Source organism: Osmia lignaria, chromosome 2, assembly GCF_051020975.1.
Source record: "Osmia lignaria lignaria isolate PbOS001 chromosome 2, iyOsmLign1, whole genome shotgun sequence".
NCBI classification, from domain to species: Eukaryota; Metazoa; Arthropoda; class Insecta; order Hymenoptera; family Megachilidae; genus Osmia; species Osmia lignaria.
In genome coordinates this window covers 2,724,654-2,743,335 of record NC_135033.1, presented here as the reverse complement: position 1 = coordinate 2,743,335, position 18,682 = coordinate 2,724,654, and the positions used below count along the sequence as shown (strand labels likewise).

The window sequence follows — 18,682 nt, the reverse complement described above, 5'->3', positions numbered from 1 at the left end:
TTTCGAAAAATCGTTCGACTTTACCGAGTTAAGCAATATTAATTATTAATCGTTGTAATTTAGTACAATTAAAAAAATATGATTTCCATAGAACCTTTTTATGTTCCGAAATTTCAGTTTCAATATTCAAAATAATTTGGAAATAATATTGTTCAAAGATGCATCCTCGGTCAATACGTCTCTGCCATATTAACCATGGAATTATTTCTACCATAACAGTTAACGTGTTAACTAAAAAAATACTGTTTCTATATTTGAAAATGATATTGTTTAAAAGCACGCCCAAGCATTCCAAGCGGTCAAATTGTGTAGTTTTCTGTCTCAGCGAAAGGGTTACAAAAATAATAATAATAATAAGAGTAATAAATAAATATTTTATGCACGATTCAACGAATAGTAACGTTCTCTGTCAGTGTGCTCTCCTACTTGTATGTACACACGCGTTACGTATTCACGAGTTCAACAATTCAAAATGAGATAATAACATCAACCATTTGGCTTCTTTTAAATTAACACATTGCGCGAGAGTCATAATTCAACGGAACAGAAATAACTATAATAAATGTATGATGTTTGTGTATTGTCAAACTTATACAGCTTTAGTTAAATACCTACAAGAAGCTCAAAGTAGATTTATGTCAAATTCATTTAGTGATACGAAAATAAAATAAATGGCTAAAGCTGGTGTAAAAATAGATTGAAATTATGAAATAAATTTTGCTCATTCCCAAACAAATATGCATTTACTTGCAAAACTAAATAAATTTGCAAACATGTAACTTGAATTCGTGGTTTAATACAAATACTAAATTTTCTTCTAAAATCTGACAATTTCCTTATTATTTAATACATGTCCCGTTCAAATAAATATTAATTGTATGAAATTTTAAATTCGTTATCTAATCAACGTATTTGTTACAACTTTGAATTAGGTTTTCTTTTCTAAACTAAATCGTTTAGCTTCAGAAATACTACTAAAATGTAAAGAAATTATTAGAAATTTCTCACCTTGCTATTAATCATATAATTGTATTGTATGTATTTATTTAATTATCTGATGGGGTGGACCTTTTTAACTAACCAAACATCGTAACCACGAATACACGTGTACTTCATAAAATTTCAACAAAATTTATTCCATGATTATCATCTGTACTAAGAATTTTGTCACACTCTATACATACATTAAGGATTAAGAACAAAGAAAATGTTGTACGCAATGTATTAATTTATATTGTAGCGATGTTTCAACAGTTCAACCGAATCTATATCGTTAATAATATAGCTGAGAACAGAATGTGCAATAGCAATTTGATTTTTCTTTCTAGATTACGAAGTTCACAAAATCCGTTTTGTGCCCATTGCGAGAAAAACATATATGTATGTGTACTTTATGTTACAATACAGACTACGAGAGAGTTCATGGATAAATGCAATTAGCCTGTCGTTTGAACGAAAACAACGCTGTCTCTTTATTATTCACATCTTCAAACGCTTTAGAAATGAGAACAGAAAAAGAAAAGATTCGCTTTCTCAATTGTATACCCTTCTCGGATTTGTTAACCCTTTGCACTCTTTTATTCAGTTATTTCTGTTTCATTCGATGTTCATTATATAAATTAAGAATTTTTAACAGAAAAACTTAAACTTACTTTCTCACTAAGAGTAAAAAAAATAGTACTTAGAATAGGTACAAATTTCTGAACATCTTTGAATGGTACTCGAATCAGGATAGTATACAGAGTGTTTAAAAAAAAAGTTTAAAACTTAAATAGTAAATAGTAAATGAATGAAGATTGTTTAGTGAACGTATGTCGAAAATTCAATCATTTATATCTGCATATTTACACAGAAAATATCTTTACATTATAAAATTGCAAATTCAGTAATTTACTGATACTTCATTTAATTTTTCACATGCATCATAATTATGTTGCATCCACAAGTAGATCAGTTTTATTTATACAAAGACAATCCTTTTTTCCCCTTTTGTATAATACAAAAAACAATATTGAAGTATTTGTAGCTTTGGTAAATTAACAGTAAAAAGAAAATGTGTATTATTTTTAAATTAATTGTATCTTTACACTAAGAACAAAATTCTTATGATACTACTTGATTCTAAAAAAAAATTGTATTTATACTGTTATAATAATCTTTTATATTAAATCAAAAATTATTGTTCTTCAATTGATCACCACTGGCCCAAGCAGCATAAAACTTGTTAAAATATAGATATTTACTACAGAAATGCGCAATCTAAATGGCAATGATTAATTATTATTAGCCTTTCTAATAGATGCATGATATTATACTAAATGTATTTTTTGATGTAAGTTATATCCTTTTTTTGTTGGGTTTTCTTTACGTTTTCTTAACAAAGTCAGACCATCAATGAATCGCGTGACCTTAAAAAAGTTAACTGCAATATTAATAAAACATTGGCCTGCCCCCCCCCCCCCCCCCCCCCCCCATTATACCCAAAAACTAGAAACTAAAATCAGTTATCATCTAAAGATAAGAATTGTTTACGGTTTTGAAGGGATTGATTTTTCAACATATATTCATAAACATTTCCTCCTCAGTTGTTTAAACATTGTGTGCTCTGCAGGTCCTAAACCACTTTTATTATAAAACACCCTGTATATTATCTATGCATATTTGTAGTGCAAGCGCAAAAGGTTAATGATTTCTATTAATACAATTTTCCTGCGTTCCGAAAAGAACTGTATATTACATTTTTGTTCTTTTCTTATCGATAAACCACATGTTACAAATATAACATCGTTTCAGCATAGCTGCCACTTGACGCTCGCTAATAAACAAACGCTCTATGGTCCTATTTTCATCAAGTACTTCTGTGCTTAATCTCTGCGAAGTTAGTAATGTTGGCCATTCGAACCGGTCAACGGCACAGGCTGATACTGCATTCTACTAACGTTTTAAGGCGATGGAGCACCTGACTTTTAAATAGTTTTCTGCATGTCGGATCAAACATATACCCTGAAGAAATGTCACCTATCCAATTAAAGCAATGATAAAACGATCGTTACTATCACGTGATGTAATTAGAATAATAAAGAGGTCTTGCGATTAAAAATGAATTAGTCACAATTGGATGTTGCTTTTTTCTACATTCTTAGAGAACTATTTTTGTTGTTGTTTTTCTTATATAATATAGGATACAGTTTATTAAGGAATATTTTTGCGACTATCTTTTCTTTCCTTTACATATGTTAAAAGTATATAAAATGGGTAGTATAAAATGAACAAGTAAATGTGTGCTTGAATGATTCACATCACGTTTTCTATTATTCCGTTAAAATATTAATAATGAAATTAAACGTGGTATTCGAGTTCACGATGTCATGTTTCTTGAAAACCTGTTCAGACCATACAAAATGACTTTCTTCAAGGTATATTCCAAAATGCATCGATAATTTTTTTTTTTCTTTCTTAAATATGTTACATTACCATATTACTCATCTGAAAGCTGTACCCCCAGCTGTACTGTTACTATATTGTTGAACAAAATAGAAAATATCAATGGAGCTCGCATTCTTTCAATAAAATGAAATTTTGCAAAAAGAAAGCAATAACAAAAATTGCCAATTTGAAGTTGTTAATAACTATTAACTTCTCATTAATAATGATAATAATATTAATAATAATTATAATAATAGTAGTAGTGATAGTAATAATAATAATAATAATAATAATAATAATAATAATAATAATAATAATGATAATCTAAATAGACAAATACACTTTCATTCCTTTATACGAAACTTATCTGCAGTAGTCTGTTATATTTTATCATCACTTTCAAAGGCGATAAGATTTCACACACTTTTCTAATCATTCATATCTTTTGCTGAAGATGCGTGAAATCTGCATTTGAATGAAAACACAATGTAAAGTCATCTGTTTCGCTATTTTGTTCACTTATCGAAAAATAAAATATGTATGTATATGTTGGAGGTAGGCTTCCTATACAACGAATGGAATCGTCATGAAAGGAATTATGTTAAATCCATGGTGTTTTTGTATTTTTTTGTTTGTTTTTTGATTGATTACTCGTATAAGTTTGTTTTCATTTTCTTAGTGTAGATCAGTAACAACCACAAAGTGTATTACTGTTTTCGTTTTGCCCAATTTAGAAAACTAACATAAATTCGATTGGAAGTTCGAGAAACAAAAGAAAGAAAAAAAGAAAAAAAAAATTCAAACGTAACTTTCAAAATAAAATTGGACATCTGCTAGTAGAAGAATATCTACATAAACTACACACGCATTCGCACCATCATACTTTATGATCACAAGCAAGTATTTTATTATAATTATCATTACCAGTAATTAATAATTAATTATTCTTTAAATAAGCGAGTCTGTGTAAAAATTTAGCGTTTTTTTGTTTGTTTTGTTTTCGACACATTCGCACTTTTTTCTCACTGTTTCTCATCCAGTTTATGATCTTGAGCGCAACCTCTCTTTGCAAAAAAAAAATCAGTTTATGATTCCTTCTTTTTTTTCTTGCCCTTTTTTCCGTTTTGTTTTTGTTTTAAATCTCTTAAACTATTATCTGTCGCGGCTGGAAGAAGTAACCACTTCAATAAAGTTGCAAGTCAATCACACTATTTTTTCCTTTTTTTTTTTTTTTAAATATTTTACACTTGTTCAATGACACACTTACATTCACCATTTTCATTACACTTCATTACACATCTTTTATAGCTTTCTTTACTTTTCTTTTATGATGTCTTAAATAAAGTACATGTAATCTAGCAACCACTATTTTCCATTTTAACTTTTCTAAAGTTTTTTCTTCGAAGACTCACTGACTGCTGCAACAATCCTTGTTTTAAGACGCTGTTTTTAAAGATCATCTCGACTGGCAACTATACAACATAACTGTTAGTAGTTTAGCAATATTTCTGACGGACGATCTCAATTTGGCATAGTTAACGTAATGGGTTTCTTTCTTTCTGTCTTTTCCTCGACTATTTGTAAACTTTATTACAAAGATCTACGTATGTATTTGTTTACTTGAAAGGCATCAATATTAAACCACTGTCACAGCAGATGCAGTTCTTGAAGAACCTGCTTCGTGGTAAAATTATTTAAAGTTAATTTAAATTGCCTCTATATTTATTTTATTTTCTTCCAAAATGCTTCACTTTCATGTTGATTCGAAAGGTGTTTTCTTCAAAACATATACCGGATATTATATGAATATATGAATTTTCATACTTTTGTACAAGGAAATTTTGCTTGCGTACTTTTCAAGAGCAAAATATATTTTGCTCGTTAATAATTTCAGTCGAATATCGTAATAGACGTCAATACTGAGACTTTTAATGTTGTTACAACCTTCCCAAAGGTATTTGTAACATTTCAGCGTATGTACAGTCAGAACGTACAATACGTAAGTCTTGTCTTCTTCTTCTTCTTCTTCTTCTTCTGATGATTGACTATTATGTACATTATCTTTTGAGGCACGTTTTGCGCCAGTTGGCTTTACAGAATTATCACTGATAATTTAATTTGAAAACTATAGCATAGCTTCTTTGCTATGATCGACACTAAAAGTTTCAGTGATTGTTTGATAGTGGTTCGATCATTTTGTTTCTATTCAGATACATATTTGGTCTTGCATTTTAGTAAACAGACTCTTCGAGCTGTTTACACTTTATAACAGATAACTTGCGATAGAGGTAATTTTCCAGTACAAAAACATTGTGTTATTTACCCCATATTCTTAGTGCCCATTTCACTGACCACTATAGAACTGTATGCGACCACCTGCTGTCACTGGCATTTCTCTCATAACGGCATCCCATGCTATATATTAACCCAGAAACAAAAAGATATGTTAATTTCTACTTCGAAATAAAATAAATATTACAATTATGTTATAGGATATTGGAAAGGAAACTTGGAAACATTTAAAACAGTGATTCTCAAACTTAGAGATCTTGGTAGTCACCATTTGATTGAAATTTTTGAATAATCTTAATTACTTTTAGATTATAATTGAAATAAAAACTCCCATGGATATTTTGAATAATTTGTTCTGAGTAATAACTTCAAAATTTGGGAATCACTTTTAAAGCATTAACGCACAGTTTAATGTTACTTTTCAAATTATTACAACACTGCTAATAAATATTTTAGTGATATATTTAAAAATTGTATACAATTTTAAAGGTGAAAATTGCTTACCTAAGCCAACAAACGAGACAATTTTATCATGATTGTACGTTTGTATATTAACGTCTTCTTCAGGTGCTACGTATAGCATAGAAAAATCCTCTTTTGGTTGATGATGGTATTTGTCCATTATTCCTGGGGGAGGTGCAGGTGGCGGCGGTAGACACGTGGGTGGAGGAAACCTTGAAGGATAACCCATACACGGCAATCGCTGCACCATTACCGAAGGCATAGGCTGTTGCGTTACATGAGTATTTGGAGGTTGCATGAAATTTGGCGCAAATTTATTGCATCTCATATGTTTTTCAAATATTGGAGGGTATCTATCGAAATTAGAAGGTGGTTTACTTATAAGCGGAGAAACTACAGAAGGAAAAACAGAACTGGCAGTTGAAGTCTCTTCGGTTACTGATTCTTCGGATAATAATAGTTGTTCGTTAATTTCGAATCCAAACCTAAGCTCTGTTGGCAATTCACTGTTCTTAGAAATATCGGACGAACTTTCGTCCAATAATATGACCGCAGGTCTTGAAGTCTTTTGTTTATTAGATGGCTGAGATTCGGATTTTTGGTCTTTATCCACAGCTGCACCTTGTTTAGTCTTCTTCGATTCAGCATCTTCTTGCTGATCTTGTTTGGAATTAACCGAATGGGTATTTCCTGATTTAATTATTTCCTGTTTAATATTATTGTTCTGTTCTTTTATAGTTTTCGTTAACTTTTCGTTTTTGGTTATTTTTGTAACATCCGAATCAGTAGTTTGTATCTCTTGCGACAATTTTGGATTATTCTGAGTACTGGATTTTTGTGACTCGACCTCGTCAGATGATCCCGTTCCGGGATTATTTTTAGTCTCAGAATGAGTACTGGAATTTTCCGTGGTATTTGACTTTTTAGTATTCTCATCGTGATGGGAATATCCAGTTTTTTTGAAGTGTTGATCTTCGTACGACGCCTGAGTTTGTACATTTTGATTGCTTTGAACATAGCCTCGGCGTGATCGAGGATTGTTACACCTCATGTTCACAATTGTATCTTTATTATTAACATTGTTACCACTAGAATTATTGTTGTCAGAATCAACATTACAATTCGTTATTGTATTATTGAGCTTTGATGGCACTGGATTCGTTACTGACACCTCATTTGGAATTGTGCTATGACTATTAGTATTTGCGTTCTTTTGCTCTTGCTGCGTTAAATTCTGACGCATTTTTTCAACATCTTGAACATATTTAATAACCTGAATGTTTTTATTAATAGCTTCTTCTTGAGCTTCTGCTTTTTTCCTTTCCGTTAAATTCTTCATCTTTACCAATGTCGGAGAAGGCGGTTTTTCAAAACTTAGGTTCAAAATGTGATTCGAATGAGTGAAGTTATGTTGCCTTGTTTTTCTATCCGAGTGTTGTAATTCATCTAAACTAGGATAATAATCTTGAGGAATCTTATCTGGCTCTGAGGGTGTTTTAGGTGGCACACTAGGCCAAGAAGACGTATTTAACATAGTTGGGACAATTGTAGACATATTCAACACTGAATTGTGTGTCATATTAATAGTTGCCATGCGAGCTATATCTGCGTAACTTGCCTGCGGCGTTCCGCCCGATGAGGTAGCTATTTTTGATAAATTGTGTTTGGACGTGTTTGATGTTACTGGCAATGAATGGACAGAATCAGAGTCACTACTATCCGATTTATCGCTAGAAAAAAAAAAAACAATAATTACTTTAATAGCATTTGACATATCTTCAATAACAACAAGAAATACTAATATCATTAATTTACAAGTTTCATATTTTTGTAAATGATACAAATGAAATAAAAACATTGCATTAATTACCTTGGTGGCATACTACTTGCTGATTTTCTTCTAAGTTCAGGAGAAAGTGGTGTTCTATATTCATTGGAGAATCCTCTGGAGTTTTGAAGATAAGATCCAGACGTTGCCAAATTCTGAGCTCTACTACCGCTAGAACTTCTCCTCTGCTTTTTACTCTTTTTCTTTTTCGTAACTACCAGGAATTCTGTTTCGTGTTCAGGTTCTGGATTGATTTTTTTATTGGAGTTTCGACGACTAGCATAATCATCTCCAGTATCATTGCAATATATAGACTGACCTTCTTCAGTTCCCCAGGATCGTCTATCACCACGACTGTCAATAGCTGCATCCCCTGTGCTTCTTTGTTTTGCACGTCGTAAAGCAACATTGATCGTGGCTATTAAATTAATATAAAAATAGCATTAATATTTAAGTAATAATTTTTATAGATGAAATTGGTATAAAATACTTACCATGTTGACTGGATATACTACTGGCACCACTGGAACTAACACTTTTTTCTGTTGTGAGGTCTTCAAGTTTAGTCTTAGATATCTCTTCAAGAGAATTCGATTTCTGCAATTTGGCAGGTAACTGTTCTCTTTTAGTATCTTTTTCTCTACTCCTTGGTTTTGCTCCAGAGCTAGTTTTCACTCTTACTGGATTACCTGGTTTTCCTTTTTTACTTTTAGATTCCTTATTTTCGATAAAATTAATTAAGCTGTCGATATCTTCGTTACGATGCCCTTCAACTTGTTCAGCATTATATATAATAACATTGGGTTCTTGTGACTGCTTTCTTCTAGACTTCTTTCGTTCTCCGTTATAATTTTGCACTGCATTTCCATTTTCATCTAAAGATTTCTTTTCTCCAGATGCTGTAGTATGTGACGTATACCTGGAACCTTCTGTGCAAAATTCATATACTTTAAATTGTTATAAACTAAAGTTTTAATATTAAAATAAATGTACAAGCTTTGATAATAATTGTTATTTAAATTTTGTTACATAAGTTTACGTAATTAATTATGCGATGTCACCTACCCATTGTAATATTCTGTGTTTGTAAGGATGCAGACATCATGGAGCATAAACTTGGAACTACTTTACCCTGACTAGTACTAGAACTGTTTGCAGTTCCGCCAATACCACATTTCACACTATTAAAAGTTTGAATAGAGAGGGCTCCGGTTACCTCTATACCGTTCACAGATATTTTTGATTTATCTTGTTTTCCACTATGTTCTCGGAAAGAAAAATCTATAGTAGTATCCACAGGAGTTTGAGCTATATCGAACGTAGGGCGTGATATATATTGAGATCTACGTGGTTCAATGATTTTCATTTCAGTTCCTTCATCATCTTCTGTGTCTAAAGAGTGAGGTCTCTGAACCCCACTTATAGTGGATCCCACATTCCTTTCGCTAATACTACCCACCTAAAATAGATATATAACAATATAAAACAGATAAAAACACGATAAAAACTCGCGAACAATTATACTAATAATATATAAACTTCTTTATTCACCTCAGTATCACCTAAATCGATCACCATGTAATCTGACTTATACTCTGGTGGTGGATTATCTGATTCAAGCATTTCATTTGTCCCGTGTTTTCCTTTGTTGCCTCTTTTCTCGCGTACTTCAAGTTCGGTTTCGCACAAATCCTTTTTCGTGTCCTTTTTGTCTTTTTCTTCCTTTTTTGTATTGGTATATGATGGTTTGTCTAGAGATTTGGATTTTTCTTTATTGGTCCAATCATATGTTGTTCTTTCTTCACAGAAACCCTTCTTTATAAATTACAAAAATGTATACTTAATTACATACCATTATTATATCCTGTCTATATATTAAACAATATAAAATTCATAAATGTATAATTTAGGTTTTTAAAATGTATAATTGTATTTAAAAATTTTTATTTAAATTTCAAAATATGTACCTTTTTATCAAACAACAAATCTAAGTTAACCAACGAAGCAAGACTGTGCGATGCATTAACATTTGAGGGTAATGAACCACCTTCCCTTTGCCTCGCAGACACACTGGGTCCTGTATATTTTTTATTTTTTCTTCTACTTCCTCCGTAAGTATGGCTAGATCCAGATGTTAAGTAAGCAAAGCTACTATCAAATTCTGAAGTAATAGGTTGGGTCAAATTTTGTAAAGATCCTCCGTGTGTTAACCTTTCAGACACAGAATCTCGCTTATGTCTTCTACGATTTGATCCAGGTAAACAACGTGAATTAGTTATTATTCTACGACCTTCCTCAGTTTCATCAGCCTCTGCTTCTTGCAGTAGTTCCTGCAATAAGTATAATCGAATAATTGTATTAACTTTAATGTACAAAAATAAAAACAACATTATGCTTACTTTGAAAAGGCTTGATTTTCCTTCACGATCTTTGGGACACTTATATGTTATAGCTTCATCCAGTAGTGCACGTAATTCACCTTCATTTAATGTTGATAAAGTGGCTGGTTCTTCCTAAAAGTTACAACAAAAAGAAAGGGAAAATTGAAATTGAATTTATTTAAAAAATTGAATCACGTATAACACATACACTGACACTATTTTGTATCATCAGGACAATCGAAAATTTTTATAAACAGATAACTAATAAACATGCTAAATCTATTTATACACTTTCATCTTCCAAAAATATATATTATTATAGACTGAAAAACTATTTCCATTGAAGAACAAGTATTATATAAGCTATGATGAATTAACAATATTGAATATATATTTATCTAAAGTACATAAATGACATTAATTTAACAATGAAATATATAAAACATAAAATATTGTACTAAATTCAATTTCACTCTGTATATATTATGATACTTAAATTGTAATATGTTTGCAAACACTTTGTTTTTAACCTATACATGGTGGAGAAACATGTTTTGAAATCTAGATTCAAATATGGAAAGTATGCCAAGAGATCAATCCAAACTTCAGGAGTATGCCATAAGTGAAAATGCATTTGAAGACATACTTAAAAAAATGAAAGATAACCATAATATTATCTGTGACCAATTTAAATTATTTGAATGTATGATTCAATACTTTTTTATTACTTTGCTATTACCATTAATCAAATGTTTACATTATAATTTAAAATACATAAAATTTGTTAATTGAATGTTTAAGATAACCATTAATATAAAATTATCTACAATTATATTATTGTAATTAATTGTAACGTAATAAATATTCAATGTTTGAAAACAATGTATGTTGTTATATTTTTATGTTATTTTCTATTATTCTCAACACTATAGTACAAAGTAGACCACAAGGTAGATAAGCATGGATATAGATAGATTCAGAGTGAATTTAAGGTTTCACTTATTGGATTTTATGAAGAAATATAGAAACCACATAGAAAAAGGTGTATTAGTATAAATGATATACTCTAATGTTATAATTAATACTATATTCAGAGAGGTAAATATACCTACATCCATATATTATTTTTATCATGTTAATTACGCATACTTTAATTCTTATGAATCTTAAAGTATTAAATTCTCAACCTGCTTTAATTGTTTAATTCTAAATTTTTTCTGTAGAATCCATATTTTTATTTTTATCATTATTTTCGGAAATAATAATCATATATATATATATACATATACACATATACATATATATACACATATAAATTAAATATAACATTATTGTATTAAAATGTGTACAATTGTTTACATAACCATAAATATTATAAGCCTATACACAAATTTAATATATCAACTTATAAAATATTACAAGAAACCATACATGTCATTCATTTTCATGGTAATTTAACTAACATTGCTCTGCAGTAACCTGACTGGCTTCATTTAAAGCAAAATATCTTATCAGAATGGCTGCCCATGTAAAAAATAATTGACTACTGCAGTCTTTCTTTTTTTTTCGTTCATCTGAAACAATACACAAACACTGATCGAGACAAAGCGTTTAGTAATATAATTATTGAAAGCTACATATGAAAGCTGAAAGTGATTGCTCCCAGAACATGCAGTTTTTACAAAGATAACAAAACTTATTGACCGTGAATCGTCGTACATACATTGAAGTACTTCATACGTTTTTCGTAGCTGAGTTAATAATAAACTCTTATCACTGTTTTAGCAAAAAAAAAGGAAAAAATTATCATTCGTTTCGCAGTGTTGAGTAATATACCGCGAAAATAAAAAGAAAAATACATGATTTTGTACAAATAATACAAACCAATCGTCTTTGAAGATTCGGTAAAGCACTGTTAATGAATACTCGTAAGCCCTTGGAAATGGGAAAACGATTGCTAATAGCGAATTTTACCTTCGCTTGTAAATTAAAATAGGACACACATCAAGAATGAGTTTGGGCTTGTCCAGAGATCGATAGGGGGTCGCGATTAACTAATTGAGACACGAGATACCGGGGTGACTTACAGACGAAGGAAAAATCTGCTGGGCAGTGCCGGCACGGAATTTATATTTTTAGAGGGCACCTGGGTCGGCTGCAGTCGTCTTTGCTTCGTTGAACTGCAGTCCTGCAGTATATCACCGTTGCGTACAGATTTTGCGCGTTCGAGTATACGAGAAACGTAACCAACGATATGTTATCACTATTCACAAGAAATACTATCGGCAGTATCAAAACTATGCTGCCGATTTAAATGCTATTGTGACGAGCGGGCGCGGCGCGCTCTTCTCAGCATGGCCGCCGCCATTACACTGAGTACACGACCATTCCAGGATCGTAACCAACCGAGGGTCCCTAATGTCCGCATTCGTTATCTTTTGTCAATCTATATTGCACTGTCATATGCCCGAAAGAATTATGTAAATTTATAATATTTTTTTTTTTATTAATTACCATGTATTTATGTACATATGTGATACTGTACTTAAAAAAAAAGAAAAAAGAAAATAGAAAAAAATTGTATCAAAAATTCAAGGAATTCAACTGCATAGAAATTAGTTTATGCAAGTAAATATTTTTCAATTAGTAAATTATTATTCCTTTATAAAACTTGAGTTATAAATTTTTTTCTGCAACTTTTCTGATAAATATAATATAAATATATGAAGAATAAAAGCTATCGTAACATTAAATTATAGTAGTGTGAGGGTTATAATAAATTTATGTATGTATTGAAATATATACTGTGAATTTAAAAACAAAAAGAGTATTAACAAAACGAATGTTTTATAAACAATTATTTGGTCTGAATTTTTATATCGTACATAAATACTTTATAATTAAAATAATAATTGATTAACTATATTGTAACTAAATTAACTTTAAATGAAAATATAAAATTGAACGTTATTACAAAATTGTAATATTTAATAGAATATATAATAGGCTTTTAATTCATGAATTATTAATGTTTATTGAAAATATAAGAGTAATTGTATCTTCATTAGTTTCGTTTTCATTATCAATGTACTATATATAAAATAATGTTGAAAACTAAAATAAATACATGCATAAATACATCCATTAATCATCCTCTTATGTTTATAACAAAATTCATGTGTTTAAAAAATATGTCTTATCTGGCATTGTATGTACAATAACTTTCATAGTTAAATATACTGTTTACCTATAAACAACTAAGTAGTCCTATAATATTTGTCATTTTATTAATGTAAGTTTCAAGAACATATTATATTCATGAATGAACTCTTTATATTTATAACTCACCTGTTTATTGTCTGATGTAACACTGGTTGGTGCACTTTGATTTGTTGAGTCTAAAGCAGTATCAGTGTTCATTGAAGCACATTCTGTGTTTGAACTCTGGTTACTAACAGTTTCAACACCTACCACTGGATTTTCACTAACTCTTTCATTAGAGGTTTCACTGTTATTTTCAGTAGTTTTATCAGGTGCTACTGGTTCTTGACGATGTTCTGGCCCTGGGGCCATTTTGATTGAAACTGACAGCGTTGTGTCCGCTGTACTCATAGTTTTATCATTTTTCTTTGGTGATTTCAAGGTCTAATGACCTGATTTATTTGATCACAGAAAACTATTCCAGTTTCTCTCATTTCGTATCATGATTAGTTTATTGATTTTGTTCATAATATATTAAACCATTACAACTATCACGTCCACATAAATAAAAACATCTTTTACTGATGTCACAGCAGGTTAAGATTGAACGATTCAACCAATCACAAGTTCAGCTTGTTAAATTCGATTTAAGAGAACATATGTTTAAATAACAACAATTATTGTGAGATTCAATTCAAAAAGATTCTTTCAATGTACTTAATTTTACACGCGCTCCCTGCGCGCTACTAAGGTGACAAAAATGGCACCGTCCACCATCTAGTGTCGTGACTGTCGATCAATCAGAAAACTGTTGTCTTAACATATTTAGCGGGATTCCCGAACTAATATTTAACCGTCAATCTTATACAGAATCGTTATCTTTTACATGTAAATATTGAATAAAATAAAATAAATTCAGGAAAATATTATGTTTATTTTCCTTACTCCTGTTTTGTATTTTTAATATAAAGGCTAAAAAAACACTGACGTTCGTATTCGAATCAGTTAGAATCTCAGTGATACATAAAGTGTTGTTGTGTACTTCAAAATATTTTGCAGATCTCGGTTTTAGATCATTTTCTCGTGTTATTGAGGTTATTTTAAATCTTATTTTCGATTACACCTATCGAAACATGTATTATTCTTGTTATTTCAATGACAAATATTTACTACATATATATTTCTGTAATATGTTAATGAAAAGAAAAATACGAAACAATGGAAACACTAATCCCACTTGTATACTGTCTCATTATTGATGTACTTATTTCAAATTATTTGTTACTTTTTCTATGAAATGTAGCATAAAAAATACATAGTTTGTAACTACTTTTTTTTGTTCCAGTATCAAACAAATAAATGTTTCGTTACGATTGAAACTAAATTTAAATTATTCCGTTTACATTGAAATTATAACAGCAAGAAATAGAATGTTTTTTATGCAGTAATCATTAGAATTTCATTCCAGAAATGGAAAGATGCAACCTCACTTGACATATCAGATTACTTTTACACATGTCAGTAATCTTTCAAAAAAATAAGACATTTAAGAAAGTCCAATTTTGGAATTATAAAACGAGCTTTATAATCGTCGTAGTTCGAGGTACTCATAAATTCAAAATGGCCGCTGTCGATATTAAAATGCACACTTTTCTTACGTACGCTTCTTGTAAATTTCTTTTTACACAAAATGCACTTTACTGGTAGCGTTGTTCCAACCATGTACGGATGGAAGACGCGAAACAGTATTTGTCCAAAATGACGATAATATTTCTGGCATTGCTTGTACACACACGCGCGCGCGCGCGCACGCACACGCACACACACACACACGCACGCACGCACGCAACACTGAAAAGTATGTATAGTTTGTTCTTACGACGGTTCTGTTGCACAAAGGCTTCGGAAGCCACTGAGATCACTTTTGAAACATTTCACTGACAAGTAGGAATATCCCACGGAGTTATGAATACCTGAACGGATCATCAAAGCGTATTCCAAAATCGTCGGTGAATTATCGATCGCTTGATGTTACTTTTGTACATACAGTTTTTGACAGCAGCATAAAAAACTAAATACATCGACAGCTTTCTGTCGATATGTTCAATTCAAACATGGACAGACAATCCCGTTAACGGGATTTATTTTAAATATAATATTAATTGTATTCGAATAAAAAGAAAGTAGTCCACCCAAAACTTCATCGCATAACGTCTGAATCCATCTGTACGGTTAATCAATTTTTGCACTAGAACATTTTCACTTGCTTTCACTATTGTTTAATATTATGCTTAGTTAATCACATTGAAAAGAAGTTACAGGAAAACTGACGTAAACCTGCATAGACAGTTTTCAATAAACGAACGCTTTTGCGCAGAGAAACGGCGAACCAGCCGTTTAGCCTCCGAAAATGTCGTCTGGCTTCAGGAGCGTAACTATACGACAAGCTACATACTACAATTATGATTTTCTAACTTATTTAAAACTGATTATAATAACATAAAAATATATTTTCTATGGCTAGTGTTTGTATTTCAACTGATAATTTATAGTGTTGAAATCAATACTGATGTAAATTCAAAGAATTAAACTTAATAAACGAAATGTATCAATAATTATAACTACCACTCGTTTTATACATTAAAAGATAGCACAATAATTCTATTTTGCAAGAAATATGTTTTATAATTATACATAGTATGAATAAATGTAAATTTAAAAGGATGATGAAAATGTGAGTAGTTACGATACTGTTAGTTGTGCAAATGCTAATACGTCACTAAAATCGATATATCTCGAATTCGAACTCGAACGCGATATAACTGTCGATTATACCGATTCATTGACGTTACATGTTGATATATACTCTATAAGGTAATTTAGATTAAATTGAAGACAGTACAGTGTGTATAAAAGCAGTTGAATAGTCGGAAAGTTTGTAAGTTAAGAAATGAAAAATATTATTTGAGATGGTTAACTATAAATAACGGATAAATCCTTACGCTCGGTTATAGATAACAGGTTCCGGTACAATTACATTTCCAAAACAGTGGGGGAAGTTTTGAGGCGGTAAAATGACGGAATCTGAGAATATATTTTTGTTTGTGCCCAACATTATTGGTAAATAAATATTTGCAGTCTAATATTCGTATAAAAATATGTATTTAATTTTAAATCTGTTATGTATAATAAAATTATATATTTTTTAAATTATAGTAAGACTAAAAAATAATACTGATAATCTATACAAAGACTTCATTTACATATGTTATTTGATCGAATATAAATTTATGTATTTTTTTTTATTAATGAATAGAATTAATTTATATAAAGATGTATGATATGACAATATCTTTTATGGTGAAATAACATACTTTATATCATAAATAATTCCTATAATCAATATAAATAGTTTCTACTCTTTTTGCAACATATATTTTGAAATATTAAAAATTTTGATCCCTGGTTATTTTGTGATATAAAATATGATTAAAAAGGGATTAAATACACAGCACTTTAAAGACTTCTTGTATTGATTTGCTCTAATTGACAGATTAACTTTTTAATGGAAAACTTTTTGTACATTTTATATAAGCAACGTCATTTTCTTCTATTTAATAAAATATTCCAATATTAAGAAAAGATATAAATGAAACCTATTACAGCAGTAAACAAATTTTTAAAATAGAACATATGAGTATTCAAATTTGTAGATATATATGTAAATATTTTAAATATTATAGTGTACTGTATGTAATAAGAATATCATAATAATGCGTGCACGTGTGTATTGACAGGCTATGGCAGAGTGATTTTGGCTATTATATCCTTTTACTTTATGAGAACTAACCACATTATAGCATCATGGTGTTACATTATTAGTGCACTATTAGATGCAGTGGATGGCCATGCAGCAAGATATTTCAATCAAGGCACCAAATTTGGTGCAATGTTAGATCAGTTGACTGATCGTGTTGGTACTATGTGTCTTTTAGCTGTATTATGCATATTTTATCCTTCATACTCATTCTGGTTTCAATTAAGCATGACTATTGACATTAGTTGCCACTGGTTATATTTGCATACGTAAGGATTAATTTTATCTATTTATGTATATTTATTATATACTGTATGCATATACATATATTATAATTATTAGATATATTTCTTCATTATAAGATTGTATGGTCCTGTTGTAGGTCTCTTTTGCAAGGAAAGACAAGTCATAAATTTATTGACATGTCTGAAAATCCAATTATGAAAGTATATTACACTAATCGTACAGTTCTGTTTTTTATGTGTGCTGGTAATGAAGCTTTTTATGCAGCTTTATATCTTCTGTATTTTACAGAAGGACCCATTTGTAAGTTATTAATTATGTGTATACTATTTATATTGAACATTAATGGTCAAAAATAATATACATTTTTATTTCAGTGGTTGGTATAAGCTTATTCAAACTGGTTATGTATCTTTCTGCCCCAGTAGCAATCGTTAAAGCTGCTATTTCTTTATTACATGGATATGTATCTTGTATTAATTTGAGTATAATTGATTTGAAGGAAAGACAACAACTAAAAGCAAAATAAGTTATTACACTATCTAGTATCTTCTAGTCACTCTAAATGTGATTAACCGATCTTCCTAATTTAACATTTATTATATGCAAATATATGTTTACATTGGTCAATCCAATTAAATGTGCCACATTTAAAGCTAAAGTTGACCAACTATTTTGTTATCAAATAGGTATATAATACTACTCGATGTTTAATCTCTATTTTAATAACAATAAGCATGCTTCAATCATTACATGTTATCTTCCAATACAACTAATGTTTAAACGAAGGACTCCTATTAATATTAATTTCATTTTTATGTCTTATATTTTTGTACTTAGTAAAACATAATGTTTTTGAATAATATATATATATGAAATAATAATTTTTTTTAGTAAATATGTTTTAACAGAAACAGTGTTAGGAAAACATCGATAAATGTCAGGTACTTTTAACCTTGATATATTTTAATATAACTTGGCAAAAATATATTTCATATTCAATTATCATTGGTTTGATACTTCTGTTGCATC

General features: G+C 30.0%; 2 protein-coding genes across 8 annotated transcripts; one reads left to right on the top strand and one right to left on the bottom strand.

Annotated features, from left to right (window-relative positions):
* Positions 1 to 2,641: 2,641 nt before the first annotated feature.
* tyf (twenty-four) lies at positions 2,642 to 15,463 on the bottom strand. 6 transcript variants are annotated; one of them, XM_034327814.2, is made up of 10 exons: positions 15,253 to 15,463; positions 13,738 to 14,379; positions 10,408 to 10,521; positions 9,976 to 10,338; positions 9,560 to 9,823; positions 9,074 to 9,467; positions 8,503 to 8,937; positions 8,051 to 8,426; positions 6,223 to 7,910; positions 2,642 to 5,841 (listed from the first exon to the last, which is right to left on the bottom strand). In XM_034327814.2, exons 2-10 carry the CDS (start codon positions 13,999 to 14,001, stop codon positions 5,771 to 5,773), a joined length of 3,969 nt encoding a protein of 1,322 aa, XP_034183705.2. In that variant the 5' UTR covers positions 14,002 to 14,379; positions 15,253 to 15,463; the 3' UTR covers positions 2,642 to 5,770. The 6 variants fall into 6 exon arrangements, with proteins under 6 accessions (XP_034183705.2, XP_034183706.2, XP_034183707.2 ...); XM_034327815.2 differs by having other exon boundaries at positions 13,738 to 14,222; XM_034327816.2 differs by having other exon boundaries at positions 13,738 to 14,138.
* Positions 15,464 to 16,373: 910 nt separating this feature from the next.
* Positions 16,374 to 18,682, top strand: Pis (phosphatidylinositol synthase). Of its 2 annotated transcripts, none has more exons than XM_034327833.2 (5): positions 16,374 to 16,528; positions 16,605 to 16,710; positions 17,388 to 17,676; positions 17,790 to 17,953; positions 18,028 to 18,679. In XM_034327833.2, the coding sequence occupies exons 2-5, from the start codon at positions 16,665 to 16,667 to the stop codon at positions 18,177 to 18,179; spliced, it is 651 nt and encodes a 216-aa protein (XP_034183724.1). In that variant the 5' UTR covers positions 16,374 to 16,528; positions 16,605 to 16,664; the 3' UTR covers positions 18,180 to 18,679. The 2 variants fall into 2 exon arrangements, with proteins under 2 accessions (XP_034183724.1, XP_034183725.1); XM_034327834.2 differs by having other exon boundaries at positions 16,418 to 16,464; positions 18,028 to 18,682.